The sequence below is a fragment of the Asparagus officinalis genome, chromosome 2 (genome assembly GCF_001876935.1).
Source record: "Asparagus officinalis chromosome 2, Aspof.V1, whole genome shotgun sequence".
In the NCBI taxonomy this organism is placed as follows: Eukaryota; Viridiplantae; Streptophyta; class Magnoliopsida; order Asparagales; family Asparagaceae; genus Asparagus; species Asparagus officinalis.
The window spans coordinates 3,358,302-3,369,514 of record NC_033795.1 but is presented as its reverse complement, the minus strand read 5'-3'; the positions used below and the strand labels follow the sequence as shown (position 1 = coordinate 3,369,514).

General features: G+C 34.8%; 2 protein-coding genes across 2 annotated transcripts in view; both read left to right on the top strand.

The window, feature by feature from the left end:
• On the top strand, positions 689-6,634 carry LOC109829950 (probable trans-2-enoyl-CoA reductase, mitochondrial). Its single transcript, XM_020397054.1, has 10 exons — positions 689-909; positions 1,023-1,120; positions 2,406-2,537; positions 2,704-2,847; positions 2,926-3,028; positions 3,723-3,822; positions 3,983-4,059; positions 4,146-4,224; positions 4,725-4,843; positions 6,383-6,634. The coding sequence occupies exons 2-10, from the start codon at positions 1,075-1,077 to the stop codon at positions 6,474-6,476; spliced, it is 894 nt and encodes a 297-aa protein (XP_020252643.1). The 5' UTR covers positions 689-909; positions 1,023-1,074; the 3' UTR covers positions 6,477-6,634.
• The window catches only part of LOC109829949 (protein TONNEAU 1a-like), a 6,884-nt gene continuing 3,598 nt past the window's right edge, over positions 7,928-11,213 (top strand). The window contains exons 1-2 of the mRNA XM_020397053.1: positions 7,928-8,172; positions 9,188-9,320. Coding sequence (XP_020252642.1) covers positions 8,086-8,172; positions 9,188-9,320 — 220 coding nt within the window. The 5' untranslated portion in view covers positions 7,928-8,085. The remainder of the gene's footprint in view (positions 8,173-9,187; positions 9,321-11,213) is intronic.

Sequence of the window (11,213 nt, the reverse complement as noted above, 5' to 3'; positions counted from 1 at the left end):
AAAATTATATTATCAGCAAAAAACATATACCAGCATCAGTGATCACCTTCTACCCTATCAGTTTCTCAGTTTCATTTATTTAGGTAGTTATTTAATTTAAACTTTTTTAGAGCCACATGTGGCTTTCTAGGCTATGATGTATTTTTTCTTACTCTTTCCAGCGTGGATAGTTGTGGACTTGTAGTTGAACTTTATTTTTCGAAGATTTCCTTTTGAGCCTGCCAATCTCCTACAATGGGATCCTTATGCTCTGTGATATATTTGTGGCTATATATTTGTATATACAGGATGACCAAGATGCGTGAATGTGGCCAAATGGTTGCACTGCTGGCCAAGTCATGTTCCAAATGTTTACACTTTGAAACCGGGAATCGGGGCGTGACACCCTCCAACTAAGAGCAAAAGTATTAACTAGAGAGAAATTAGTCCCTCAAATCATCTAACCATTTATAATGTTACACAATTTTTCATAAGTTGTTACAAATTAATCCCTTTACTTGCTAATCCTACTATTGATTTGAGGGGTTAATTTCGATATAGTGGCAATTTCTATGATTTGCGGGATTAATACAAAACACCTTAAGACCTAAGGGACCTTGTAGCAATTTCCATGACGTGTGGGACTAACTAAAAAAATGGAAGATTTTAGAGACCATACTCGCCTGCAACGCCCCGCGAGACACCAGACCGAGCCTCACCCAAAGAGTCAAAATCCCTCGCGAAGCGTTGACTACACCCCGAATTCGAGAATAATGGCGACTTTGAGGGTTCTTGTGAAAAATTTCACCCGCAAGCTGCCGCTCGCTCGCCGGCGACTCTCTCCGCCGTCAGATCGATCGCTACGAACTTGTCTCCGCCGTCGAGAGCCGTCGTCTACGAGCAGCACGGCTCACCGGATCAGGTCACCAAGTAAGAAAGAATCACCAAATTTCCAGTAAATAGTGCAAATTACAGAAATTTACACTCACTGACGCTTAAAATTGACAGAAATGGTTTTTTTTTTTGTAATTTTTGTTGTTCAGGATCATTGAGGTTCCACCGAGAGAATTGAAAGAAAAAGATGTTTGCGTCAAAATGCTTGCAGCTCCCATTAATCCTTCGGATATAAATAGGATTGAAGGTTCGAGTTCTTTGAATTTAGATCACACTTTATGCAGAAATTTTGTATTTTGTAAGGGGCATTTTATAATGTTCATGTTATTTGATGCGACTTGTAATTTGCACTTTCTTTGATCAATTGAACCCACCATTTTAAGTTTCAATTGCTTTACTAGAATGCTTGAGATAGATGAAACGTATTGCATAAGGATCCCATTGTAGGAGATTGGCAGGCTCAAGAGGCTCAGAATCAGCTTTGGGCATCGGGATTGGTGGCGGTCGACCGCAGAAGTTTCTGCTTTCGGGTCGGTCGACCGCCGCGGTCGACCGCAGAACTCTCTGGACCTCGGGTGCTGTTCTGGATTGAGGGCGGTCGACCGCCGTAGCGGTTTTGGGCTGGGTCTGTTTCCAGACCCGTTTCGTTTGAGTTTTCTATAAATACCCAAACTTGGTTTTAGGGTTTGTAAGCAAGGGGTTTTAGCAGCCATTGAGGGTGAGTTCTTGGGCTTCTATTGTTGGAGCAATTGGGAGAGATCAATAGTGATTTGTTGAGGGTTTTGGTGAGAGATTTGTAACCCTAGTTGTATCCCCTTGATTTCTAATAGTGAAAACTCTCCCTTCCTTGCCCCGTGGACGTAGGCATCTTGCCGAACCACGTAAAACTGGTGTTTGATTGTTTGTGCTATTGATTTTGGTTGGTTCTTTATCTTTCTCGGCGATTGGTTTGGTTTCTCGAGGCACAACACCCATAACATTGAAATTTGATCTGGGTAGTAAAAGGTAATCGAAAAAGTTCTGTTTCAAGTTCATTATTCCATTGCCAGCTTTTCTCTTCATTGTCAGTACGCGAGCATTATTTTGATTCCATAGTCTGGGGAGGGCGTTCAAGATATTACCTTGTGAATCTCCCTGCCTCAATAGATGTACACAATAATTTTTTTCCTTGTATTGTAGTTTCAATTTCCCAGCATATAAATTGTTTAAATGTTTAATCGTGGATTAACCTCCTGTACTATTGCCATATGGACTTACTATCCCTGTAGCTGTATTTTTTCAGATTGACCCTCTGAGAGATTTATTTTGAACCTTTTCAGGGGGTCTCTCTGCAACAATAGAACTATTTCATGGTGCCTACGTGCAGCAATAGAACTTCAAGGATAGTAAGTTCAATTTCACGATGAAGTAGGGGGTCTGTTGGCAATTAGCTCTTTTGTAAGTTTGTTTGTCGTTAGTAAAACTTCCGTTTCTAACATTTCTTTGTGTGCTTGTGTGAGTCTCTGTCTCACATTTCTGCCTTTTTGCTGAAGGTGTGTATCCTGTAAGGCCTCCTGTCCCTGCGATTGGGGGTTATGAAGGAGTTGGCGAGGTACATTCATTGGGCTCTGCAGTCAGCGGCCTCTCGATTGGAGATTGGGTTATACCATTTCCTCCGTCCTCTGGTATTTCACTATCTTTTTTGTCATCAACGCATGTCAAGAAGAAATTTGCAGCATACCCTTTGTCAATAGACTCAATACTACTCCTGCTTTTAGTATACCTCAGCTTTGATTTGCTTTAGCGTCCAGGACACTTGAATAAGAAATTTTCTCATGATGGTTGCTGCAGGAACTTGGCAGAATTACATTGTAAAAGAAGAGAATATCTGGCACAAAGTTAGTAAAAATATCCCTATGGAATATGCTGCAACAATTACTGTAAATCCTTTGTCTGCTTTGCTGATGCTAGAGGATTTTGTTAAACTGAAATCTGGTATTTTCATTTTGCTGTGTTTGCTGTATGATTTATCCTTTGTGTAGTATTTCCTATTGTTCTTTTGGATTGATGTAGGTGATACTATTGTGCAAAATGGTGCTACTAGCATTGTGGGCCAGTCTATTATCCAGCTTGCAAAAGTTCAGGGTGTCAATAACATAAATATTATTAGAGACAGGTGCGCACCGACACCTCTTCTAATCTTTGATCTTCCATGTAATTACGAATAGACTTAAAGAACTGTAACTTGATGTTAATGAATTTCTGTGTTAAAGTCCATTATGCAATTTAACTAATGGAAGAATTAAGGTTGGCAACATTTGAAAGTTTAGGAAAGAGCCACCTCTTATTGTGGTGGAAAACTTCTTAATTCTCAAATTTATTTCTGACCTGACAATATGAATTGATTAAGATGGTAGCGGCATGTTTAGGAGGTCCTATCTCTGCTAAAATTAGTTTCTTGGATTTGTATTGATCAAAGATGAGGGTGAGACTGCAAAAACAATGGGAAAATGTCAGAAAAGAGGGACTTTCAGATGCCTATTGTGAGTTTGATCATTACCTCAATAGACAATAGTTATGACTGGGAAGAGGATGATGACTTGAGACCACCCATAACAGTTGAGAAAAGGATTTATGAGTATTAGTTATAGGTAAATACAATTTGTTTTTTTGGTTATAAGAGCATGTCATGAGAAATTATGCACAGATCGTGTTATTAGAACAGTTTCAAAAAGCACAAGTGCAGGAAAGAGTTTGATATTTAGGGAGCTGATTCTGTATTCTCAACGTGACGGTTGGAAAATAGTTATTTTTAACAGATGTATCATCATATTGTTCATGTTAGTTCAATTCCTCTCTGAATTCTGCAGGCCCGGCTCAGAAGAAGTTAAAGAAAGGCTTAAAAAACTAGGTGCAGATATGGTGTTTACTGAAAGCCAGTTGAACGTGAAGAATGTCAAGAGTTTACTGGTACAGTGCATCCCCCCCCTTACAATCTACTTCTATATCAGGTTTTAACAAGTACTCCCGATTTTTAGAGAATGTCTATATTTTTTCATCATGTGTGTCGTTTATTGTTGTCATTTTATATACTTAACCTCTACAGTTCTTAATTGAAGTTTCTCCTTAGGATGATCTGGCCGAGCCTGTCCTTGGCTTTAATTGTGTTGGGGGAAATGCTGCTTCTTTAGTCCTTAAGTTCTTAAGGTAATTATGGTTTTATTTGAATATTTATCATGGCGGGGGTGTTTTTCTTCTCCCAAAACCGGCATGATGACATGATTGTCTTGCAGTCAGGGGGGCACTATGGTAACTTATGGTGGAATGTCAAAGAAGCCTATTACTGTATCTACTTCCTCATTCATATTTAAGGTAGGTTCTCGGTATTGCTAAACTGACTTTTTATTATTATTTGCATGTTTTGAGATATGGGTATATTTTACGAAACTACCTTCAATTATTAGGGTCTTACACAAACCTGCCCTAAACTATTTTCATTAGATAAAAATACCACAAACTTTCAAATCTGCAGAAACTACAACATACTGTCAGAATCTGTATGCTAGTTTTATGATACTTGCTAAAAGTCCATGGTGGTTATCTGATAATAACAAAATTTTTATTTTAGTTTAGTGTTTTTATGAGAAAATTAATGTTAGTTTTCGAAGACGTAAATAAAAGTTCATGATACTTAGGGAACATGAATGAAAATGTTGAAACCTTCCGGTGGTGTAATTGCATTAAGCTGTGTAAAATCTAAAAGTCAATAGGAAAATGAGGAAACTAGGTGAATATGTAAGCATTTGAAATGCCAGTTCATGATTAAGACAATTTGTTTTCAACACTAATTGATGTTATCAAACACTTGTTAGGATCTTTCTTTGCGAGGATTCTGGCTGCAAAAGATTTTTAGCTCAGAGAGAGTTGCAGATTGCAGACCAATGATAGAGTATCTGCTGAAATTAGTTGAAAGTGGCAAGCTGAAATATGAGTATGTGTTCTTATACTTGGATTTTCATTTTTCCAATGATCCATACTTCATCTTTTGTCTTTTTAGTTAAACTAGTATAATGCACGTGCAAAGACATTATTTGTATTTAATATTATATTATTTAATAAATTATATATAAACATTTTACAAAGTTATTTTATTACAATATGATTAAAAAATTTAAGTTATACTATTATTAGTACTTAAACTATTATTAACACACATTAAATAGTTATTTAAATTTCCTTATTATTATGTTATTAAGCAGTTTATTTAAAAGTATAATTATTAAATAATAATGTAATCGTTAGTTTAAGTAACACTATTAAAATAATTAAATTATTTTATATTATTAAATATTTATGTTATGTACATATTTATTACAATATCTATTAAATAATGGTAATAATTTTTAATATTATATGATTTTATGTTGTAAAGAATATATTACCTTGTTCGATAATTAATATCATCTTAGTAATAAAAATTGGATGGTATAAATTAAAAATACTATTATTTAGAAAAAATACTTTATATAAACATATTGGATCATTAAAATTTATAAGACATTTACTTGCCAACAAAAAGTGCATGTCTCATTAATTTTAAGGATCCAATATTTTTATATAAAATAATTTTCCTAAATAAAAGTATTTCTAATTCATAACATCCAATTTTTATTACTAAGATAATATTATAATGTCGAAAAAGGTAATATTCCTTACAACATAAAGAATCAATCCCTATTTATACTATCATTAATAATTATAATTTATGTACAGTAATTTATTAAATAAATATTTTTTACTATTTTATTACAATTAATAATTCTTTATAATGAATTATAATATATTTATTTATTTTATTATCGTTATAAATTATCAATATATTCTAGTGAATGACTAAATATTTTGGGAAAAAGAAGAGAAAAGTATATGTCTTATAAATTTCAAGGGTCCGAACATTTTTATGTAAATCAATTTTCCAAAATAAAAATATTTTTGATTTATAAAGTCCAAATTTTTATTATTAAGACGATATTAATTATCGAACAAGGTAATATTCTTTACAACATAAAGAAATAACCCTTATTTATACTATTATTGATAATTATAATTATGCACAATAATATATTAAATAAATTATTTTTACTATTTTATTACAATTAAAAATTCTTTATAATGAATTATCTTATATTTATGAATAATATATTAAATAAGTATTTTCACTATTTTATATAATTAATAATTATTTATAATAAATTATCATATATTTATGAAGTTTGTTATCATTATAAATTATTAATATATTCTAGTGAATGACCAAATAATTTGAGAAATTGATAGGTGCATAGTTAATGAGAGGTTGTGGATCATTAGCTTTATAAATAGTGGTATAATTATGAGTTATAAAAAATTGAGAGGGTAAAAAAGGAAATCAAAAGTTTTAACATGGGTATTCTCTTTTATAAGTAGTATAGATAGATATAGATATAGATATAGATTTTATATATTGCGAATAAAATGCCTTTATATGCAGGATGGAGCTGGTTCCTTTCCATGATTTCAGCATGGCACTGGATAAAGCACTTGGGAAATTGGGTAGCCAACCCAAACAAGTTATCAAATTCTGAGAGATTTTAATCTCCCAAATTCTGAGAGATTTTAAGCTCTCTGGGGCTTTTTTTCCCTTTCTTTTACTGTAACAAATGGATGTTCGAGGAATAAATGTAAATTGAGAATGGTTGTAAAGAAAATAAGAGTTTATTCCAAAATTTTGAATTTGGATGCATGAATTCTTTTTTGCGTTCATGTGCATCAAAATGCCCTTATCCTTTTTAGTTTCTGAACAAGGGTAATTTTGGGATGTCGAAATTCAAATGAGTTTCCGGTTTCAAGTTTCCTCTCATTTCCTGTACCGTTATTGCGAAAAAATTGTAAATGTGTAAGTAGTCAAGTTGAGAGCTCAATTGCTGGTTGCCCGGCACGAAAATAAATAGTTTGATGGGGAGGAGAGGGGGGAAAAAACCATTGTCCATATTCCCAAGATCGAGTATGAAATATCGTTCTTAAAAAAATGTTGATCAGATAAGAGGGTGTTTGTTTCACCAAAATTTTTGGTATTTGGTATGTATTACAAGTTTTGGGATCAAAAAGTGAGATTTTTCGTATTCCGGGATTCAATATATGGTGTTTGTTTTAAGAAATTTTTTTAGAATATTGAATCCCAAAAGTGCAAAAAGTAACTAATTTTTAGAATTTGTCAAATCCCCTCAATTGGAGAGGACTTTGACAAATCCCATAAATGACTTTGCTTACCTCTCAATTGGAGAGGATTTAACAAATTTTAATTTTGTCTTTTTGTGGGAGGTAACCTCACCAAGATAACATATTCATCATATTACAAAATTTTAGCATTTGGTAATGCTACAATTTGAGTTTGAAACAAACAAAATATTATAAATTGTAGTATTCCAAATCCTAAAATATTAATAAAACAAACAACATTTTAGAAATCACAACCCTTAACAAAACACCTATGGATTTCAAATCCCATGGTGAAATACATTTCCTAAAATTATAGGTTTTGAAACAAACACCCCACCCCTAAGGGGCTGTTTGGAAAGAGGTTTTTTAGGGGGAAAGAGGTTTTTTAGGGGGAAAGAGCTAGAAAGCCTGTCAAAAGCTTGCCAAAAGTGCAGTTTTTGGCAGGCCTTTTTTAGAGGCGATTTGGGTGGAAAGCCTGCCAAAAGCTGCACTTTTGGCAGGCTTTCCTACTATCCAAATCGCAAACAAACAACCCCTAAGTGAAACACATAAAAGTGAACACGCGGAAAGCAAATAAGATAGGGAGAAAAACAATAAGAATTTATAACCAGAAAGGGGAAAAAAAAATTCTAAACCTTGAGATATTTAAATGTCAAGCAGCATGAAAAATCTCTTACTTTAAATTGTAATCTTTTAATCATTATTTCACATATGAACCTCAAGTGGATTTTCTTTCCCAAACAGCCGGAAAATCCCGAATAGGGGCTTTTTCGGGTTTTCCCTCCCTCTCTTTTCCGCTGGAAAAATCCCAAAGATCCCTCTTTTTCTCTCGACGCCAGTAGGCACCGCTAGCAGCGAAAGGGTTTGAAATCGAAACAGGGAGACCTAGGGCTCCCAAAATTCCCCCCTTTCCCTTCGAAAATCCAGTAAAAGTAAGAGAGAAAAGGGGAGGGGAGAGAGAAAAGATCGACGAAGATGGACGATTACGCGAGAGAGATGATGGATTTGAAGACCCTAGTCACTCGGACTCTCGAGAAGAAGGGCGTCCTCGCTAAAATTAGGGTAGGCCCTTTCCATCTCCCTCCCCGTTGTTCTCAATGCGTAGAAATTAGGGTTTTGCGTGATTTGCATTTGATCTGGCTATGTATGGGATGGGTCGCTGCCGATCTTAGTACCTGGACTTCATGATCATTATTATTCTTGATGCACAGAAGATTGGGGTGCTTTTTCTTTGTCTGGTTAGGGTTAGGGTTTTCAGGTGAATTTTTGTTGCAGAAGTTGTTAAAGGTGCCATTTTGATGGAAAAGGTTTCTTTTTGGCTAAAATCTTTGTAATTCATCTGTCTGTTGATGATATGATTGTTTTCTGATCCATAGTAGAACTGATTAGCCGCTAACTCAATGCACGTGGAGATTGAGCATTTCTCACACGAGGAATGTTCTGTGGAAATTGGAAATGGGAAGAATAATCGAAGAACTTTCTAAGTTGCATGAGGCTAGATTTTCTATTCTATCGGTTGTTAGTTTGGTTTTGCATGTTCAGGGTTTGCTTTTCTACATCTTCACAATCATTTGGGGATCCGAATAAGATTGAATTCATCTCGACGGAGTGCAAAACAGCTGAGACTAATCTTGAGCTTGTGAACTGTTTAATTGTTAAGTCACAATGTCTAATCCGTAACCAGTTTACTCAGTTATTATGGAGCTTTCTCATGCTTAAAGCGGAATAGATAGTTCAATTGTAAAAACAAAATTGATCTTGTCTCAGTAACATCAGTGAACAACGAGTATGACTACACTTTTATGAAGCTTAGTTGATCCATCTTTGATGGCGCGCTGAAAATTACAAACAAGGCTGTTGAGATGCTGGATTATGAAAGTAGTTCTTTCTAGTTTCTTACCGTGTTTGCTATTTGCACTTTCTTGTATATCGATTATTTGAATATTGCTTACTTCATTTTACTATAAATAGGGAATCAACTATAACACTGCTCTCTCTTTTGCAGTTACTTCTATAATCATTTAAAATTTTAATTTCTTACCCTTTGATCTCTTAAACACGTGTTGAATGTTTTTAGGCTGAGCTTAGAGCAAGCGTATTTGAGGCAATTGAAGAAGAGGACCGGGTTATTGAAAATGAAGACGCTGTACCTCCAGCACTACTTGGTAGCTGTAATGATCGTGCTAAGCAACTACATGCCTCACCTTCAGGTTTGCATGTTGTAATCTGATTGCATTATATCTTAAGAAGTGTTTATTTTTTTTAGTTTCATATTTTTGCACTACAGTGATCTAAGAGTTGAAAACTCTAAAATGCTGACATTATTCTAATTACTGACTCAATGGTTCCGAGTTTGGAAGCTTCCTTTTATAACATTTATCAAAGAGGTTGAGCCAGTCAGGTAAGAGTTGTAATGAATTCGGAAGAATGATCTTGTACTCTGCACTGATTGTACAGTTGGTATTAGGTGACATCTCTTTTTTTTTGTGTTTTTTTGTTCGTGTTTGTTTGTTTATTTTATTGGGTTTGTATGGGACATAAGTTGTATAGTATAAGCCAATGTGACTGGGAAGCAACCTCGCTGCTTAAAAGAGTCTTGACAGAATCACAACCTAAAATGCTTCTAGCTCCATAAATTACATGCCAACTCTTTTTATGATTGTTGAATCGTTGTATGCTTCACTGAGAGCCAAGCCTCCATGACTTAGGAGGCTTGGACATGCTAGAATCACGTGTTTGGATGGCATTTGTTTACAACCGTGTCGTGTACCAATCGTTACATCACTATTAATTATCTATTTACTTTTAGGAAGTTCTTAAACATCCCTAAAATTTGTCAACTGGCTATAGCTTTGCACAAAACATGAGATTTTGTTGATCATGTGCTCATTTGGAGCATTGGAGCTCCAACTTCTCCACCACCAAGGATATGTTTGGATGGGAGTGATTGGAGCCCCATTTTGTTCAACTACATATATGTTTGGTTGGATGTTGTTGCAACTCTTCCAAGTTGTAAAAGCAAAATAACTTCAAAATAAGGGAGTTGTTCCATTTAAATTTAACGAGTGTTCTAACATCAGGAGTTGAAGGCTACATGATGTTGTAAGTGCATTTGATGTTCCAACTATTCCTAACCACCACATAAATGTTGTTGGAAGAGTAGGTTGCTTAAACAAACACGTGTCACATAGTTGGGTGTAGATGGAAATTGGAATTGTATGGGTCTCAGTGACACCCACTGTCCAACCAAAGACACTAAGTAGTGTTATTATCAAGTAGCTAAGTTGCACGAATACATGTAAGGAGGCAGGTATTGGTATAGACACGTGCAGGCACAGACACGACAAATTTGTAAAAGGTAGGGTACAAGACACAACTGAAAGACGGGCTGAAATCATAGTTTAGGTTAGATACACAACCCTTTGAAACTATAGTTCTTAACTGAATATGGGCTGAAACAAACCCAATCCTTGTCCAACAAGTTTCAATAATGGATGTGAACATTGTGAAGTGTAGGGTATATGTCCAAAAGGGTATGATGAGTGGTTTAAATTAAAACGTGTGTTGTATAATTGAGTAATTGTCTGATAAATGTATGCATATACTTAAGGAGTATCCAAGAAGCGTCGAGTAGGATATGTGTGGGGTACGACTTCATGATAAAAGTAGCCAGACAACACAATTAAGTAGTTAAGAGGAATATTGAGGATCCATGACTGTTGACTGGGGATGTTGAACCTCTTTAGTGTATGTAAATGATAATTGTGATTCATGTTACAATAAGTTACTCTTCCTATATTGTTGAGGTCATTATGAAAAAGATGTGGCATCCCTATGTATACATAGTGTGATTTTTTTGCAAGAATTTGATTAATTTCTTTCCGAAAAGATTCTTTTTTGGCGTGCAAATACGAGTTCTACTTGTATATATCCTCCATGGAAAAGTGATATCTACACTACCATAGTAGCAAAATGCTATTCTCTGTTCTTACCAGTTATCATTACGTACAAATCAATAAATGAGGACATGAATGGTTTTATTCATTTGATCATACATTTGCTTATATTCTTGACTGTTAAAGGAGCAGGCTAGTTGGGTGCCT

Coding starts and splice junctions, on each gene's coding strand:
- LOC109829950 (XM_020397054.1), top strand. CDS start 1,075: ATGCTTGCAGCTCCCATTAATCCTTCGGATATAAATAGGATTGAAG. Junction 3,823..3,982: donor AGAATGTCAAGAGTTTACTG/GTACAGTGCATC, acceptor GTTTCTCCTTAG/GATGATCTGGCCGAGCCTGT. Junction 4,844..6,382: donor AGTGGCAAGCTGAAATATGA/GTATGTGTTCTT, acceptor CTTTATATGCAG/GATGGAGCTGGTTCCTTTCC.